General features: G+C 36.5%; 1 protein-coding gene across 1 annotated transcript in view; it reads left to right on the forward strand.

Moving 5' to 3' along the window:
• The first annotated feature begins 9,537 nt into the window (after positions 1 to 9,537).
• Positions 9,538 to 20,023, forward strand: part of LOC140240460 (complement factor H-like) — an 89,335-nt gene continuing 78,849 nt past the window's right edge. Inside the window, exons 1-6 of the mRNA XM_072320230.1 lie at positions 9,538 to 9,607; positions 12,188 to 12,406; positions 14,249 to 14,395; positions 14,643 to 14,840; positions 16,819 to 17,001; positions 18,431 to 18,610. Coding sequence (XP_072176331.1) covers positions 9,538 to 9,607; positions 12,188 to 12,406; positions 14,249 to 14,395; positions 14,643 to 14,840; positions 16,819 to 17,001; positions 18,431 to 18,610 — 997 coding nt within the window. The remainder of the gene's footprint in view (positions 9,608 to 12,187; positions 12,407 to 14,248; positions 14,396 to 14,642; positions 14,841 to 16,818; positions 17,002 to 18,430; positions 18,611 to 20,023) is intronic.

The following is a 20,023-nucleotide window of genomic DNA, read 5'->3' on the forward strand; positions in this document are numbered from 1 at the left end:
GACACGACGTCATATTCTGGTTATCATCTAGTTATCCCACTCAATGTCAGTCAGTGTCAGTTATCCCTGCCTATCTTGTCGGAAAGAAGTAAAAAATGATCACAATGCTTTATTATGTGTATCTTGTAATAAGTGGGTGCACTTGAAGTGTTCGCGAGCATCATACGATACTTTCCTGTCCAATGTAAATTGGATCTGTGACGCATGTCTTCTTGCCGAACTCCCCCAATCCGAAATGGAATATGATACCAATTTCTCCACATCAACAAAGCATAAAGATACTAAATACGATTGTCAACAGGTAAAGAAAATTTTTGAAAAACTTAAATCATGCTCTGGTATTAATATCGCTCATTTAAATGTATGCTCATTGTTGAGGAATATAGATGAGATACGCCATATGTTACTCAGTGAAAATATACACATATTAGCACTGAGTGAAACTCGGTTAGATTTGCCTGTGTCTGATTCAGAGATAAGTATAGAGGGGTATCATTCTGTGCGGCTGGATAGAAATAGAGACGGGGGAGGTATCCTTTTATATATCAAGGAAAATGTTCACTTTAATATCAGGAATGATTTATTTGTAGAAGGTTTAGAACTGATGTGCTTAGAAATAAGTCCAACAAAACAGAAGCCGTTTTTTGTTGTATACTGGTATAAACCACCTGATTCATCTATTGCAGTTTTTGAAAATGTAGAAACTCTGCTTCAGTCCTTGGAATCTACAGGAAATGATGTTATCTTATTTGGAGATTTCAACTGCGATTTCTTTAAAGCTGCACCTTCTTGTCATACTAGGAGACTGAAATGTTTAGCCCAAGATTTTGATTTAACACAATATGTAGATAAGCCAACCAGGGTGACCTCAAAAACTGCAACTTTAATTGATGTGTTATTTGCTTCGAATGACAAAGTAACATATTGTGATGTTATTCCCCTGTCATTAAGTGACCACTTTATGGTGGTTTGCTCTCTAGGTAAAATTAAGGTACCTTTTAGCCAACATAAATACGTCAATTGCCGTAATGTGAAAAAGATTGATTTAAACAAATTCAAGACTGATCTGAGTCAAGTAGAATGGGACGATATTTTGAATGAATCTGATCCTATTAATGCTTTTGATGTATGGTTTAGCAAATTCAATGCTGTGTTAAATAAGCATGCCCCATTGAGAAAGAAAAGAGTTAGACAAAAAGAAACACCCTGGATGAATGCTAATATCTTAAACAAGATTCAAGAAAGGAATGCTGCGAAGAAAAAAGCAATTGCATCCAAATCTGAAGATGATTGGAAATTGTACAAAAAAAAATGAGAAATTGTGTCACGGATGCGGTACGAAAAGCAAAACGTTTGTATGTATCAGAAAACATTTCGTCTAGTAAAGGAAATTCGAATGCAATGTGGAAATCCATAAGACGTATCTTACCAAAGAAAGTTCATGCAAGCTCTATTCAAAAATTAATCTTTGATGGAAATGAAATCACAGGTTTAACAAACATAGCATCAAACCTCAACAATCATTTTGTCAGTTAAGCTACGAAATATAAGGAAAGTAGAAAATTTGGCAACAACATGAAGAAATACTTGTCCCGGGTTAAATCGACGTTTTGCTTTAAGGAAATATCACAAGACGATGTTAACAAGTGTGTTAATGATATTCCTAGAAACAAAGCGACTGGTCTGGACGAGATCCCAACTGGTATTTTGAAAGATTCAATAGAGTACATTGTCGAACCTATCACCCATATCATCAACCTGTCGCTGAAAGCAGGCAAAATCCCAAATATTTGGAAACGAGCTCGTGTCACCCCATTACATAAAGGTGGAGATACCTCAAACCCATCTAATTACAGACCGATCTCCGTTCTACCTATTCTCTCTAAAGTTATGGAGAAAGTTGTTTTCAATCAAGTATATGATTATCTCTCTGAGAATAACCTCCTAAATAAACATCAGCACGGATTTCGTCCAGGCCATTCCACTCAAACTGCACTTCTTTCATTGACCGATGACATTTCGAAATATGTGGATAAAGGTTATGTCGTAGCGATTGTCACACTCGATTTACAAAAGGCGTTTGACCTGATATCCTTTGACATACTCTTAGAAAAGTTGACTTTCTTTGGATTTGACCCCACTGTTGTGAATTGGTTCGAAAATTATTTCTATAAAAGAGAGCAACTGACTGTGCTAAATGGCAATAGCTCTACCAGCCAAGCAGTTCTCAGTGGAGTGCCCCAGGGCAGCATTCTCGGGCCGTTGTTGTTTATCCTTACGCTAAATGACATATATAAATCTGTTAAGAATTGTTCCCTTTCACTCTACGCGGACGACACTTGTTTATATTTTGCCGCGAAAGACCCAAGAGTATTAGAAAAGGTTATGAATGATGATTTAAAGTCGATGTCAAAATGGTTCTTAGATAATCATTTCCTCCTTAATATAGAAAAATGTCATTTTATGTTGGTCGGTTCAAAGGGATTGTTACGAAAGTTTGAAAATGTGCATCTTTCCATTCAAAACAGTAAATTGCAAAGAGTTTCCAAGTGCAAATATCTTGGCGTTATCCTTGACAGCAGTTTAACGTGGACACCCCAAATAGAAGAAGTGAAGAAAAAGACTTTGAAAACGTTTCACGCGGTAAAACGTGTCCGTCAATACCTCGACCAGAGAACCTCATTGATACTTTACCAAACATTGATTCAGCCACAGCTGGACTATTGTAGTATGGTTTGGATGAATGGTCATGCTTCCCAACTTGCAAAGCTTCAAACTTTACAAAACAGGTGTCTCCGCTTAATCCTGGGAGTTGATGGTCGCTTCAATAGAGAAGCTCTGTATAGTACCACCGATGTTAAACCATTGAAAAATCGACGGGAGATTCAGGCTTTGACAATCATCTTTAAATTGCTCCATAACCTCGCCCCTGATTCACTGTCTTCCCAGATTCAGTTTAGATCTCAGTCTAATTACGATCTCCGAAACGATAACACCACTGTTGTTCTCCCAAAACCACGAACCAATTTTTTAAGAAAAAGCGCACTATATTCAGCTTCTAAGCTCTTTAACGATCTCCCTTTGAGTCTCAGGACAATTAATGACATCAAATTATTTATAACATAAATAAAGAAAAGATTTGTATGATTGAAACAATTTATATTCAACTTATATCCAAGTGTTAATTTTGTATAATCAAATATTTGCTCACAGAACAGGTGTGTCAATATGCCCCCCCCCCCTTTCGTTTGAAGCTCGTCTGTTATTTTCAAACGTTTAAATCTGTTTGCAATGTGATATTATGATTGTCAATTTTCTTCAAACCTTTATGTATTTCTGTATAATTCTTTTCCTCAATTCTCATTTTGATTTCTTGTGTTTATTGTATATAATTTTTATGTTACACTTTGCATACTTTGTGACTTTTTTCACTTTTCTTTTTTTTTGCGTTCGTATGTAATTATTATGGCTTTTTTTTTTTTGTATTTCTCTTCATTGTATGATTTCTATGTTTTTGTTATCATTTCACGGCCTTGCTGAAAAACAGCTTTTAGCTGATAGCAAGCTTTTTACCGTGGTAAAATAAATAAACTCAAACTCAAACTATCTGGCTGTGCTGCATTTGATTTGATATCTCACAGAGAGAAAATAGTGACCGCTTCTAACCTTCACTCCACTTCACAACTTGAAAAGTATATTGCTGTCAGTGACATCCTCAATGAAGTCAAAATCTTTGACGTCAGGATCTTCTAATGCCATGAATGAATTCAATGAAGAATATATGCCTTTAGTGAAGGCAATCCATATTGATCAAACTCTTAATCATCATAAAAAGTATCTAAAAAAATTAATAAATCAGGAAAAAACATGGAGGAAGCCAAATTTGTGAAGTCACACCGGGCATGCATGAAAAAGAAAATTACTTTAAGTATAACGGGATATACTTTTTTTTTTTCAAGTAAATCTGTAAGTGATATTCGGGAACAAACTGACGAAAGTGGTGTCTAAGGTCTATCAAATCAGCCGCCGTATAGGGAAAGAACTTTCCAAAAGCAAACCGTGGTAGTTACCTGGTTTTCAATCTCTCTATGAAATCAATTCTCCGCCAATACTGACCAGCTTTGAGGTGGCTCGTATTTAGAACACAAACCAAACATGTGAAAGGCCAACGCAATGAAGCTGCAAGAAAGACAGTAAGTCTTGCTGCACAGCTTCAAAACTGACCTACAACCCTGATTGGCGGCCATATTGAAATTAAAGATGGCTGCCAAACCTCATAAGGCAAAACTTAAGAAGATGATTTAAATGGTATCTGTGGTATCACAAATATATACACTGTAGATATAATCACAATTTTAAATAATTCTTATCGCTAACAGGTCAAAGTCTGTTTTAGATTGGCGGCCATTTTGAAATTCAAGATGGTCGCCAAACCTGATGAGATACAACAAAAGTGATGAGTCGAGATATAGGACAAAACCTCTTTTGAATTCTCCCTATCGCATATAGCTCTCTGAATCTGCACGCGTGTGGCGCTCTAATTTTTTTACATTTAATTCTTGGGATATAAACCTCCGGTTACGAACGCGGTATGTGTAAATGTACACTTTTATGGATATTGAACGCCGAAGTACCAGTATTCACAGATCGTATCAAATTATAATCTGTCGAATAATAGAGTTATTTTCTAATCTTTAACTTTAAATTTGATGTATGGGATTCTCCTGCGAAGCGGCCCAATGCTGGGCCGATGATGCAAAAAACGAAATTATGGAAAATATCCATAGGTTAAGGACGTGACGTGGGTAAGCCACATAGTTATGTGGGGTAAACCGCAAAACCGGAAGTGTACCTCCCAAGACGTACACTTCATCGATCAGATATCGGTATCGCAAGGTGATATTGCTTGATATCGGCTATTATAATATGCGATAGGGAGAATTGTCGGCAAATTTTGACATTCCAGATGGCCGCCTTAGCCTGATAAGATACAATAAAAATGATGATTCAAATGAAATCTGTGTTAGTAGAAACATGCCTCATTCTACATAATTTTCATCCATTACAAGTCAAGAAATAGGACAAAACCTATTTCCAAATGACGGCCATTTTGAAATTCAAAATGGCAGCTGAAGATGTGACCGGGGGAAAAAAAATCGGAATCAGCACCCCCAAACTGACACAGTTAGCCATATAGAATTAATTTTGGCACGAAAATCCAGCTGTTCACTGTCTGTGCGTGTGAGTGTGTGTGTGTTTGTTTGTTTGTTTGTTTGTTTGTTTGTTTGTTTGATACAGTTGTTTTTCTTCCAACATTATTCATTCATAAATCAAAATCATTTTCGATTAAATCACATAGATTATAGATTATAAATACAGATTACAATATACATGATTCGAAGAAGGAAAGTAAATGTGTATATCAATTCCATTAACGAAATATATATCGTATTATCAAATTTGCAAATATTTACCTGAAAGATTGTGCAGAATGACTGCCTTATAAGAAGATACTTGAACACGTGTCAGCCCAGGAAACCTATTTACTTATTATACATATTTTATTTAGCAGAATGGAAAAATACTACTGAACATAATGCATTATGTTTTTTATATTCTAGTGCATAGATACTTATAAAGAAATAATCTCAAATAAAGATTATGATGATAACAAGTACGTAGTAAGTACCATTCAAAAGAAAAGTACATAAGCCATACATTTGTTGTAATGACGACATTGATTTGTGCAGTTGTTGTTGTTGTTGTTGTTGTTGTTTTTTTTAATGGAGACTTAGGAACCAGAATGTATACCCTTAAATAAAATTGAAAAATGCGAAAATTTAAAAAAAAAAAATCTCTTCGCGCTCAAACAAGAACAGTGGTATAGCAAAGACTTGAAGTAAACAGTAAGCATGATGAAAGACAGAGAATTATTAGCGACAGAACTCAGAGAGAGCGAGAGAGAGAGAGAAGTAAAATGGTTTCATAGCGTTTGTATATATGTATAAATGAATATATGTATGTATATATATATATATATATATATGTTTGACATTAATATTATACCCTTGTTTGGCTACTGAAGTCATTTAATTCAAAATGTTGGTGGCCGTAAATAAAGGGAAATATAGCGATCTATCATATCTTAGTTGCCCGATTAGGCCACCAAAAGATCTGCTTTTGGAAATGTTGCTGGTCCCGGGCCTCCGGGCCACCGCTCGTAGCATATAAACGTATACATAATTATTGTTATTATTATCATTATTTAATTATTATCATTAATATTATGATTGTCATTAACATTCTTATTTTTATTATTATATGTATATTATATATATATATATATATATATATGTGCGTGTGTGTATATTATATAATAAATTATATTTACTCTCTCAAATCTTAATGTCGATTGTTTCCTCTCGTAAAGTGTACCTTCGATACGGCATTGCTTTAAATGTTTTTTTAAGTCTGTTCCTCAATACGAGTGTACTCCATTATTTTCAAATCAAATGAAATTTTATTTCAAATAACACATGTTTGTTGTTACACAAATTCAATGCAAACAAAACGTTCAATATCATGTACAACAAAATCATGCATATATCATGAAATTAATTGTTCAAACTAATTGCGTTGAAGGAAAAGAGGTACCCAAGTAAAAGACAAGCTTGTATGAATGTGGGCCACTCAATACATTAAACTTACAATACAATTAATGTAAAGGTATGGAAACACACACACATGCACGCACGCAACGCACACACACAGGTACAAAGGCGCTGACAGTAAACAAGAACAAAGACAGGACAAACAATGAGACAAAGGGAAGAGACAGGTTAGAGGGAGAAGGAAGGATGGAAGGATGCATAGGAAAAAGTCATACAATTCATGACATTTAGTTAAATTCTGTTACACATTGTATTGAAAACGGAAAGCAGGAATGTAGTGACTTAAACTGAACTGAACTTAAACCACAGATGGGAAAAAGTCGGCATGGTACTTTCAGCGACCGTGCGCTATTAGACTAACATCGGTCGCAGGAAGTTTTCCGCTGCACAAAACTGGTGATTATCGGAACAAATCTGGGCACCTAATTTCCGAAGTGGGTTTCATGAACACCGATGGGGGTTTCCCTCTTGTGTTTCGAGTTCCTGGATTGAAGACAGAAGTAGAAGCTATGGCAACAACACTATGCCAGGGAAAAGCCGGAAGCAGGCGTCATGTTACTAGTAAGTATCTTCCTGTTTTTGTACCCGTCCTATAGATGCTGTCTCTGACCCGGATAACGTGAAATCCAAACTTGGCAAACCTATATTGTACTGGTATATATTTCAACATCATAAACTATTATGTGACCCTGCATCACAAAACCAACAACAAGTTGCCAGACATGGATTTCTAGTTAAGGGCAGATTCTACAAAAGAAGACTCTAAGCTTTAAATTGATGTATAGTTCAATTTAAATGGACTCCCCTAGCCTACCTAAATACTGGGAAAGTGTGAAGTGAGAAAACAGGCTCTGAAGTACAGGGTCTAGTCAAGCGCTTACTCTTAACCAAGCTGTGCTAGATGAGGGATTAAAGGGACAAAACACAGGATGTAAACCACCTGAGCGACAAAAATGAAGAGATTATTAGATTAAGCTGAAATGAAGAATGTTCTATTAACACATTCTGTCCATGATTAGTGCCATTTTTCAAAGCGGTAGGGTTATCCTTTCAAAACTTATTAGACTTGACAGGGAAATATGTGCAAAAGATTTGAAGATATGAAAAGGGAGGGACCTCTTAGACAAACCTGATCATTCTAATCTCCCCCCCCCCCCCAAAGGTAGAAAAACTGCTGAAAACACACTTTCCCATTCATGTCATGATCCCAAACTAAAGAATAACGTAAAAGAAGGATAGCTCTTTCAGAAAATATGAAAACTCAAGATTGACTTGGCTGACCCATTTCACATTTTTTTAGACCTTACATGAAATTAAGCTAGGGGTGCGACTTTTTGTTGGTTTTGTGATGCACGGTCATATATCTACAAATTATTGCTTTTCAGCTTTTTTTTTCTCTCTCATTTTTCCTTTTTTCTGTTCTATCTGTTTCTGTGTCATTATCGCCCTCCTTTCCTGTCCCTCTTTATTGCAATGTTATATCTTACCTGTTTTTAAAGCTTATTTCTATAATATTTCTATGTATTTATATTTCCAAATTAGTTTGTCACGGGTGCCTCAGAAAACGAGCCACTGTTGCAATAACCCTACTCTCTTTCTCTCTCTCTCTCTCTCTCTCTCTCTTTCTTCGCTTTCTTGTTAACATCTACGTCGTTTCACTTCCCACTTTTCTTGTTCGGAATGAAGCATGGCGTGATCTAATTATATACCTTTTGTATACATTTCATATTCATTGGTATGTGTGTGTTTATGTGTATATTACATATATATATATATATATATATATATATATATATATATATATATATATGTATATATATATACATATATATGATATAGATAATGAATTTTTATTAGTGCAATGGACAGAATAGTTCATGATGTGAAAGATCAAATGATCAATTCAAAGACACGCAACTGAGTTGAATGGATCAATAATTTAATCTTTCACCGAATTCACAAAACCAACCAAAAATGTCATGAATATTTGATGAAGTAACTGCAGTTATAGTATAGCAGAGAAGATGCAGAATTAAGAAGAAAACCTAATTAGTAATGGCGTATAATGTTTCCTTTCTTTAGAACTTAACTGTGACAGAAGTCTTGAGTGATAGCAAGTGTAAACTAAAATACCTGATATATCCTCATCTTCTTCAAAAGTGCCAAATGATAACAATGATCATTCAGAACAATATATTTTTGAAACCCTTTTATATGCGGGGACATAGTATTAATTCTTTAACCTCAAATATAAAGCGCCCTACCTTTTGATTTTAATCTTAATACCCACGACAAATATTTTGCCAGAGACTTGAAAAGAAAAAAAAATATTTTGTAAGAAAAGACTTCCTATCGGATCAAGATTTCAAAAAAAAAAAATACAACAACAACTAATATGTAATACAGTATTATTACATAGTCTATATTTTATGTCTTCCCCCATTTCTGTTTTCTTGGAATGACACGAAGATATCCCGAAACAGCAGGAAGTTCTGAACAACGAGAGTGGGGTTGGGATGGCAAAACGCATACCCTCGGCAGCACGTGTCAATCTCCATTAGTAGAGAAATCGAGAGGATTTGTACGATCGACGGGCCTTGTCTTCATTTGATTGGCTATCAAGTTGGGGCGAGCTCAGCCAATCAATGAAGTGCACGCCGTCAACAGCTCATCCAAGTCGGAGTGGCTCATCCAATCAGAGACCGTGTGCGAATTGCCGAAGCTGGAAGGCTGAACTCGGGATGTCAATTATCACTGAGTTGTTATACATGGTGCCTCTGGTATCGAGTTTGATAACGCTGCTTTGTGCATTGAACACATCCAAGATTGAACACCGCAGACTGAACGCATCGTAGCTCCCTATAATATGGAGGGCAATCAGCGGTCGCCGGTGTTTACTGCCCTACAATTATGCATTTGGCTATGCTGCTTGTCAGGTACCTACACCCTTGTCTTTGCTCATACTTATTTCTAAAGGCATCGTCCAGAATTTTAATACAGTAAGCGTATCTATAATCAGACTGGAATTATAAATCTTATCATAATATTCTTGAGAAGCTCTAAATTTGTGCGTGCGCGTGTGTATATATATGTGCATGCGTGTATGTGCGTGAGTGTATTGTATTGTTTTTTTTTTTTTTTTTGAAGAATGCTATTCACAGCAGAAATGAGAAATTCGAACTGATTTCATAGTGAAAAAGAGCCAGGTATTGAATAAAAAATCAAATAAAGAATGTCATAAAAAGTGTGTGTGTGTGTGTGTGTGTGTGTGTGTGTGTGCATATCGTATCATGCATGTACGGGGAGGGGCAGTGGATGTCTGGAATCATGTAGGAAGTAAGGGGGTTGGGGGGATGTCCGATGCCTATGTGAAAATACTTGGTATGTTTGGGGGTGTCTCTTAGTTTTCACGTGATACGTTCAGTAAGGTAATTTGTTCACTTTATTTGTTTAAATACTTTATTACCTAAGCGCTGTTTATTTTGATAACTTAGTATGAAAGTTATGCAAGAAAATGTTTTACCATTCTTATGCAAATAGCTGATTTGTATATCAAAAATATTTTTCACAATAATTGTTCCATATCTTTTGTTAGCACATTCAAAGTGATTTTGTGAAATCAATTGTATGAAAGAATGGAAATAAAAAGGTTACCGAAATAGCGTTGATTTCATAATTCTCACACATAACCACAGTCGCGTGTATGTCTCCTCTAATGCGATGCATGTATTTCATATTGAAAAGATTACACAATTTTTATTACATCAGTGATTATTTTTACAAACGAATTTCGTACATCAAATTACAATCAACTAAAAGACAAAATATTGCAATCTGCCCATATGAAAAGTAACTCCATTTCATTTGCAAAAAGACTGCAGGAAACAAAAGTAAAACACAAAACAATAAAGTTGCATTGACACTTGTTTGACACAAACAAAAAGTTTTGAAATTTTTCAATTTCTGAGATTCCGTTAAATATTGATCATTAATCAAGGCTAAAGGTGAATGTGGTTATAATCACGTCACAAATCCCCTATTTGTTTCATTATGCAAATATAACGTATACAACATTATAACGATATAATCTTTCCGTAATACAGAAAGTGCAATATATCATTAAAATCGTTAAGATTGTGATATTTAAAAGGATAAAGTTGAAGGCGTATCGTGATAATAATGGTACCATCTGGACTAAGAGAGCAAACACTGAAGAGGCTACCCTGGATAGGTTATGCGACCTAGACACATGCTTCTTTAATTTCTCTTCAGGGATATTCATTTTATACAGGGAGGTGAGAGGAAACCTCCATGTTTTATAGTATACCAACGTAGGGGGGGGGGGACGAGTAGCAAACCAGGAGTCCTGGAACGAAAAATGAAAGCTCTGTAATCCATACCCAATTCAAGGCTCAGCTCCGGAACCCAAGTATCTGTACCGGAAGTTTGACAGAGTGTTTACAGATTTTGGTCTTTGTACTCGTGTGATCAAGAATGATGTGACACTTTCGAGAACTGAAATCAAGAATATTGAACCTGATGCTTCTGTTTCCAATTATCTTGCTTTGTCATTTCTTTCTCGTCTTGCATGTATTATAAAGAGCAGGAGGTGTTAAATGACTTGATGTCAAATAGTTTTAACCATGTGTAGTACGTGAGGCTCTGGTCTGGCAAACAGCAGATTTGTCCTTTTTCTTTTCAAACCTTGCCGTACACTCTCCAGACAGTTATACCATGGAAGTAGGTCCATGGCTTTTCCCACTTTATCCTTCTAGGCTTGACTCTGGTTTATTAATATACGTCTGACGAGCGTGCATGCATGGCGTAATCATAATAGGATCACCCTTTGGGGAATCAGTAATGTCATCACAATCATTATCTTCCTGATTGTAAATGATGATGATGATGATGATGCATGATAATGATTACAATATTGATGATAATGATTATAATGATAATATTGATGATAACAATAATAATGATAATTATAATAAGAAGATGATGAAGAAGAAGAAGAATGGGCGATAATAATTGTTCTGATAAAAATTATATCATTTCAGACAGTAAGAATAACAGATAATAATAAATGACAACAGATTATTTTTATGGCATTAGTGGTATAGTGATGGAAATGAATTCTTTTCTTCCATTTAATAGTATGTTATCAACTTAACTTTCACTGTAATCAACATCATCTTTTCTAAATATTTCACCTTTTCGTCAAAAAGCAGGCAGCTTTTATTTTGACACACTTTCCTTTAATAGTCACAACTTGCCATGCATCACTCGATAGTTTCCCATGACATTGTTGGTCACCATTTTGATGTTTTATAAGTGAACATAATTTCATGATGACAATTGCTTAATGACTTTTTCTGGGTACAATATTTCCCTTCTTAGTGGTTGGAAAGTCATTTCCTAACAATTCACTAATTCGGTTCAAAGACGCATTGAAACGTGACGCTAAAACATAACAATCAACATTCCTCCTGAGTACGGTTCATCTCTTTCTTTAGGAGTGCTCGCCGAAAACTGTACCTCTCTTGAGGCGATAACTTTCGCAGACATCACATACGACCCACCGGCTCTAGCTGGGCAACCGGACACTTATCAAGAGGGAACTGTAGCGACGACACAGTGCGACGACAAGTACGCCGTCTTCCCGCCCGCCTCGGCCCAGAGAACGTGCGTGGATGGATCATGGAGCGGTCGATTGGGCTCTTGCCGACACATAGGTATAGCAAACAATACAAAGCTATGTAGTTTGTTTGTTTGTTTTTGTTTTTGTTTTTTTTTTGGGGGGGGGGGGTTTCTATTTCTCTGTTTGCGAATTATGTATCATTGGGGAATTGAAATCAAATATTCAGTTGTATCCGTGCTGTATTATTCAAGACCAATGATATGTCTCTATTGTAGCGTGTGTGCGCCACATATTATTGGAACACTCCACTCAGTTTCGATGCACGTGTTCTTGGTACAAGCCGTCTTCTTTTTAACCCTATAAAGCCCAAGCTATTTTGACCCCTTCCAGGCCCAAGGGGCGGGGGGCACATTGTGCCCCCCCCCCCCTACATAACTTCTCTATTATGACCATCATATTTGGCACATGGCTAGAGCAACTCATACTCTACATGACCCAACATTTGATATTTCTCAAGGTCATCCACTCAAGGCGCTATTTACCAAAATATAAATGAATACTTGGGAAATATGCTAAAATCATGTTTTTTCTTTCTATTTCTTTATCCTCAGTATATATGTTTCTATATTATATCAATCATTTTCATATTTACCACAAAAGAAAAGCAAGTCAACCTTCACTATTTCTTATGGTTGAAATTTCTCAAGGTCAACATGTGGAGGCGCTATTCATTACAATATAAAGAAACATATGAAACCTATGATGTATTGCTTGGAATGGGTACATATATTGGTATCACATTTCATATTTCCATAATATTGAAATTTTGAGTTTGCAGATTGATGATATGATAAACAAAATGATATTACATGCAAAGTTTGTGTGAAAATAACACAAAATAAAAGGGTAGTCTTTGAAAAATGCTGTATTTTTGATAATTTCTATTATATCTATTGTTTGATGCCTATGTCATACAAAAATAAAGGAAATAATAAGAAGAGCATTTCAGGGTAATTCACAACCATAATTTCTTCACATTTTGGTCCTACAGCAAATTACAGCAAAGAAAACCCCCATTTCATACATTATTATACTTTTAACTGAAATTGGAACAGAAAATCATGCAAAATCTGACCAACTTGGTTGTCAGTTTACGGTTGCCATGGCAACCAGCAATATCGGACATAGCTAAATTATATATCAGAATGTTTGCAATAAGATTCTAAGAAAAGTCACCAAATTTGGTTGAAATTGAGCAAAGGGTGTGGGAGTGGCAAACGGAAATATGGTAGGGGGCACAATGTGCCCCCCCCCCCCTTGGGCCTTATAGGGTTAAGCTATCGACCCCTGTCGATAGGCCATAAAACATTTCCAATCAGACGTGTCATACAATACTGATAACGCAAACGTTACACCAGCGACTTTGTATGATTTGTGTGTTTTTTTCCACAATTCAAACAGTAAAGAACAGTGGAATGAATTCTGCACTATAGAGCCATGACATAGCTGCCAAAGTAAAAACTAAAAACCATCGAATAACAAACAACCAGTTATTGATTAGGATCCTGTCCTCTACGTTTTAGTCGACTGTTACTACCAAAGTGAAGCAAAGAGAACAGCAGAATCGGACGAGGAATATGAGAGTTATGAAATCTTAACTTTCATACATTATGTTTTCACTATAAGGAGTAATATCAGACACTGTCAATTTGGGCACCTTGTGGGGTGACCCCTGCAATATAACCCCAGCCGTCGTTTGCGACCGTCGTTCTCATTTTGGGCTTTGCTTTGAATTTGAATAAGTACACCTTTAAACTAAACTATTCGTTTGGCGCTCTTCTGATGATTTAAGATCTAATATTCATTAAGATCACATATAAAGTCCCTGTTTTCTTCATTCCTATCCCTTATCTTTTTTTTTTTACCTCTCCCTTAGGCAGAAGGTGTCGAAGAGACGATTTTTTCGTTGAATACTTGGGACAGACCTGCACTACGGCGTGTGCGAATAGACCTCGAGGGGCGTGTCCGCGGGGTAAAAGTTGCATATGCGATGGTGTTTGTGGATGGAGCTGCGTAGACATTGGTAAGAAAAAAGATGGGTGTAAACCCGTAGTGTGTAATCGAAAAATACTCAGGGAACAATATTACCCTTATCATTTATGTGTGTGAGATTTACATGTATATAACAATGGACTCAATTCACATTTATATGACGAAGAACATCTTCCTGAAAAGCATTACCGGCACATAGCCAAACACAATGTCATGGTGGCTTTGCCCATATCTAATCGTGAAACAGAGAGGTATAATCCGATTTTCCCCTTATCCAGATGCCGACAACTTTTGCCCCGAGCTTGATGAGGCCAGTCTGAACATCGTGGTAACCTATGACCCACCCGGAAGACCATACAATGCCGTGGCAACGGTTTCGTGCGCAGAAGAGTACCGGTATCTCGGTGGCAGTCTTACCCGCCGTTGTATGAGTAGCCAGACTTGGTCAGGTAGAGAGACCGTCTGCGCACCTCAGAGTAGGTTTCCCCTTTATCATCAATTTCGCATTCCTCTTCATTCTCATCCTTATCCTTTTTATTTCTCATCATAACCGTTAATGTACTTTTGCATCAATTATTGCTTGTCACCATTGTTATCATTCATACTTTCTTGTTCTGCTTTCTTTTTGTCTCTCATCCTTCTCCTATTCTCTTCTAACCATTACCGCCACTAATCTTCTGTTTTTTATCATTCATTATAATCAGATAATAGTATTCTTCTTTCTGTTTTATCTCATTTCTGTTTGTTTTTTCTTCAGCATAATCGTTACTACTTTGATGGTGATTGTTATTGTATGATATCATTGTTATTATTCATATAATTTTTATCATTCGCATCATTTTCATTGCTTTTAGTGTTTTCACTATCATCATAATGACCGCTGTATCATTTTGTATCGTCGATGTTATTTTCTTTAATATCTATTTGTCTATTCATTTATTTGTCTATTTCTCAGGCTAGTGTTAACGGATAACCCTTACAGCAGCAGGCCTTTTTTTAATCGCGGGTTTTTTTTTTTTCTTTCTTTCCTTGCTATCACCGTCATGATTATGTTTTGCTATCACAGAAATTTCTGTAACTTGATTGAGAGAAAAAGATTTTCAAATGCCGCCAGAAGTGACAACTGAATGCAGTGTCCTACAATACGGATCAAATCGTAGTTTAAAAAAGAAAATGAATTGTTTAGCAGCTCAATGGCAGGCGAAGAGGATAGTTTGTTCTACATTAAGATTTTTTTCCCTCAGAATATAGCTAAAAGCAAGTTCTAACATCGATCTACACGGATCAAGGCATTAACTGCTGTTATGTCGGGAAAGTTGCTTACAAGCTCTTGTGTTTTTTGGAAACAATTTAAACTTTAAAGGTATGCATTCATTTGCCTTAATTTTCTTACCAAAATCGCCTAACATGTTTCAATCAACCTACTGTTTGTTTTATTCAAGTCTTACTTTTTGTAGTTTTAAGGTTCAGTCCTTGTGTGTGTGCACGCGCGCGCTAATGAATAAAGAGTACTTAAAAGTGTGTGTGTGTGTGGGTGTTAGGGTGTGTATGTGTGTATGTGTGTGTACGTGTGTGTCTGTGCAAAACTCATATCAAGTAGATTCATACATTATAATATTGTTTGATTTGTTTCTTTATCGTTTGTTCATTCTTCTCCTTCTCAGAAGTCATTATGTAGTGATGGAAAAAGTAACAATATTACAGGCATCGTATCAGCGACAAAATCAATATAATATGCGTGAAACACATGCGTGCATCTACATTCATACTTTCAGAAATAATGTAGATTCTCAATTCATGGATTCATAAAAACTAGCAAAAGGAAAGTATCAGGTAACACTCACATGCCACAGTAATAAGAAAGAAAGAGTATACGGAAACCATGAAAACAAAGTTCCGGCCCTGCTTTCGTTATTGTCCTTGTCATAGTCCCTTTTCTGTGTTTGTTTCGCCTGACGTCATGATATCAAGATTTTGCTACATGGAGTCCTTGACGGATCTTGAGATGCCCTCATCTCGTAGAGTAATTCACAATTTTTTTTCAAGCTATGCTTTTCTTGTGAATTCCTCTTTTCCACATAGAGTTACAAAATAGGATCATATAGCATACTAGCTATATATCTAAAAACCAAAGTTGATATTATCATAGTATTGTATCCATGTTTTGTTGAAACTTATGTGACTCAAAGTTCATCCAAATATTATGTACTCATGCAAGCGTTATGTTAATTGTTTTGTATATCATTATATGGAAATGTAATCATGCGAATAGAATTGAATCAATGATTATTGACAGATGACGGCTTTACAGTGTGTAATGCACTATTGGTGGGAGCGTACAGTGACATACAATCATGCAGGTCTGTGTGTTTGAAAAAGTGAACTTCACATGAACTTCAAATGTAACTTTCCTTGTGTGTGTGTGTGTCTATTTGTATGTTTGTTTGTGTGCAGATGTCTGCGGTGACTTACCGGAGGTTCCGCATGGAATGCCTGCACCAACGAACCAGCTTTACTTTCTGCCAAATGACAGGCGCACATACACATGCGGGCCTGGCTACCTGATCAGGGGAAGTGTGAACTCGGTGCAGTGCAATGCAGACTACACGTGGACAGAACCGGAATTCACGTGCTCACGTGAGTCATAAATTTATAGTCATCATGTACATACTGTTTCCCCCCCCCCCCTCCCTTTCTCTTGCTCTCTCACTCTCTCTCTCTATCTCTCCCTCTCTTCTTCTCCCTCTCTTTCTCTGTTGTTGCATTTCACATTGCATCAACCTTGTATGTTCAATCTTTGTCATAGTAAAATTACAAAAGCTCCTAGTAGGTCTACAATATGTAATGTATAGGATCTTTGGTATAGAGCCTAACTGAGAAACCAGACAGGGATTTTTTATCAGTTCGTGATTTCCTCATTTCTGCTCGGACTATTTTCTACTTCTTCTTCTTCCTATGGCACAATGTGCCTAGAAAATACAGTTTGCTGGCTATTTCTGGTGACCTTACGGAAGTGAAATGGGTTCTGATAGGTTGTCCATCTCTCCTACACGGAGGGACAGTGTTCTGCCTGTTGCTAGAGGAGACGGCATCAGTGGAACTCCACCCCAAATCTTGCAAAAGCCCCCTTACCGCCCTTGCTCGTATTAAGGAGGTAGCTCGCTTACTACCTCCTTGCTTGTACTACTATAGGACAGCAAGACAATAAAAAGCCTATTCGTAATTGCACACTCTCCCCAAAATGTACAAAACAAACGACCCCAATCAACTACAGAAGAATATAGCCCCTGCTCTGAAAGTCACCTCTTGAAGAGTAAAGAGAAGCCGATGTGGGACTTGAACTCTTAGTAAACTCAAGTCCAATTATACTCTCTAAAAAATCGAGTGAAAATATTCACTCTTGAAGGAGTGAATACAAAAAAGAGTGAATTTAGAGTGAAATTGGTGTGAATTTTGAGTGAAAATGTTCATTTTCACTCATTTTGGAGTGACCTCAGGAATCACTCGAAGATTTTGGAGTGATCCCTGAGGTCACTCTAAAACGAGTGTAAATGAACATTTTCACTCAAAATTCACACCAATTCCACTGTAGATTCACTCTTTTTTGTATTCACTCCTTCAAGAGTGAATATTTTCACTCGATTTTTTTAAGAGAGTATGTCACAATGCATGTGTTTCCGTTTCGGTGATAGCGACGCGTCGTCTTCAGCAAATGACATAATGGAAGTGAAAAAAAATCAAAATTAACGGATCGGCTACGGAATATGCGGATGAAATTTGATAATCATGACTGTTGTCGTCAACTTCCATCAGTTTCTTTTCTTTTGAAAACATGTCGAACTTGATGGTATTAACAAAAAGTCGATTTAAACAGATGATAATTAATGTCCATCGTCTTTTTCAGAAAATCCAATTTATACGTCATAAGGTGATTTTAATGATTTCATTACAAGATGCTTAATCTAACATAAAACTACTTAGCAGCGATGTTAGTTCATTTATTTCTTTTCCCTCCCCCCCCCCCCCCCCCCCACGTTTTTATTCCTCCTGTGAATCTCACGCGCAGCCAGATCCTGTGGCTACCCGGGGCGTATTGCCAACATGCGCATGGTCGACAGTGTGTTCTTGTACGGTTATACAGTGACGTACGCTTGTAACCCTGGTTACGAGAATCCACCCGACACCATCCCATATAGGACCTGTCAGGCGAATGGCGAGTGGACCTCCAACACACCTACATGTAGACGTAAGTAAATATTTTAATCATATTGCCATTTGTCACCATTACCTCGAGAATTCGCATCATCAATTTAAAAAGCTCTCTGTAAAAAAAAAAAAAAAAAGTGTTATAGTTCTCATGATTTTTTTTTTTCGTATAGCCTGTCTGACTTGAAAGGCATAGGCTTTATCAAGCTCTTTGACTCGATGTACAACGTGTATGCGAAAAAAAAAAATCCAAGCTTAAAGGGGAGTGACATCCAAACATACTTGGTGACTGAGGGAATGTAGCAATATTATGAACACAAAAGTGAAAGGTTGAGAAAAATCTGATAATGCGTTCCAAAGTTTTGAATTTTTGACATTTTGGTGACGAGACCGCTGCATCATGACATCGCATATTCCACAAAATGTCATTTCATATGAAAAGTACACAATCAAGTCCTGCACTTGTTACTGACATAAATCAAGGAAGCATCATTCCCCCTGCTTTCTGAAAGATCTATTGCTCTTTGATTATGCCAGAAGACTGAAAATATGTCGATCGTTTTTTTTTTTTATTTCTCTGTATATCAGAGTGCATGATAATGTGATGCCTTGATCTGTAGTAGTCTTCTGAACCAGCGGTCTCGTCACCAAAACTTTAAATTTTATAACTTTTGAACGGATTGTCCGATTTTCCTCTGTCACTGATGTATTCTGCTAATATATTGCTGCATTCACGCAATCAACATGTATTTTGGGATTTCATTCCCCTTTGAATTCCCCTGTAAATTTGCCGGGAGATTTTTCCACATTCTATTTGCAGCAAAATAATAAAAACAAGATAAACAGCCAAAGTAGTTAAAAATTCCCAATAGTCAAACATTAGTGATACCAGTACTGTCGTTATAATAGTCTTTTATATAGACATTTGATGACATCATTGTCAATACATATGATAAAACTGATAGTGATGACAGATGATGACGTCATTAAGTTTCCACCTTTCGACAGTAATTACTAGCGAATTTCGCCCTGAGGAAGGTAGTACCTACTGACTCCTTGCTATTTCTACCCCTGTTGTCGCTATTACCATCAAGTATTATTCAAGAGAGAAGTGTCACAGTTAAAAGAGTAAAGTCATTGGACAAAATGATATAGATTGTGTTGTTACCCTTGTTTGTTTGTTTGTTTGTTTGTTTGTTTGTTTGTTTGTTTTTGGCTCAGCATGTTATTTTGCTTTGAGAACAGATATCTTGGACGAAAAAAAAATACCTAGAAGTTTTGACAATATCGTCAGAGGAAACGATATGATGTCTCACCTTGACGAACTTACAAATTCTTGTTGAATTGTTTGTGAGTGTTTCATTTTTGACGAAAATTGAATCTCCGATTTCTCTACACAATAATATTGTAGGATTGTAACCACACAGCGGCAATGATTTCCATGGGGTAGGGA

The sequence above is a fragment of the Diadema setosum genome, chromosome 17 (genome assembly GCF_964275005.1).
Source record: "Diadema setosum chromosome 17, eeDiaSeto1, whole genome shotgun sequence".
NCBI classification, from domain to species: domain Eukaryota; kingdom Metazoa; phylum Echinodermata; class Echinoidea; order Diadematoida; family Diadematidae; genus Diadema; species Diadema setosum.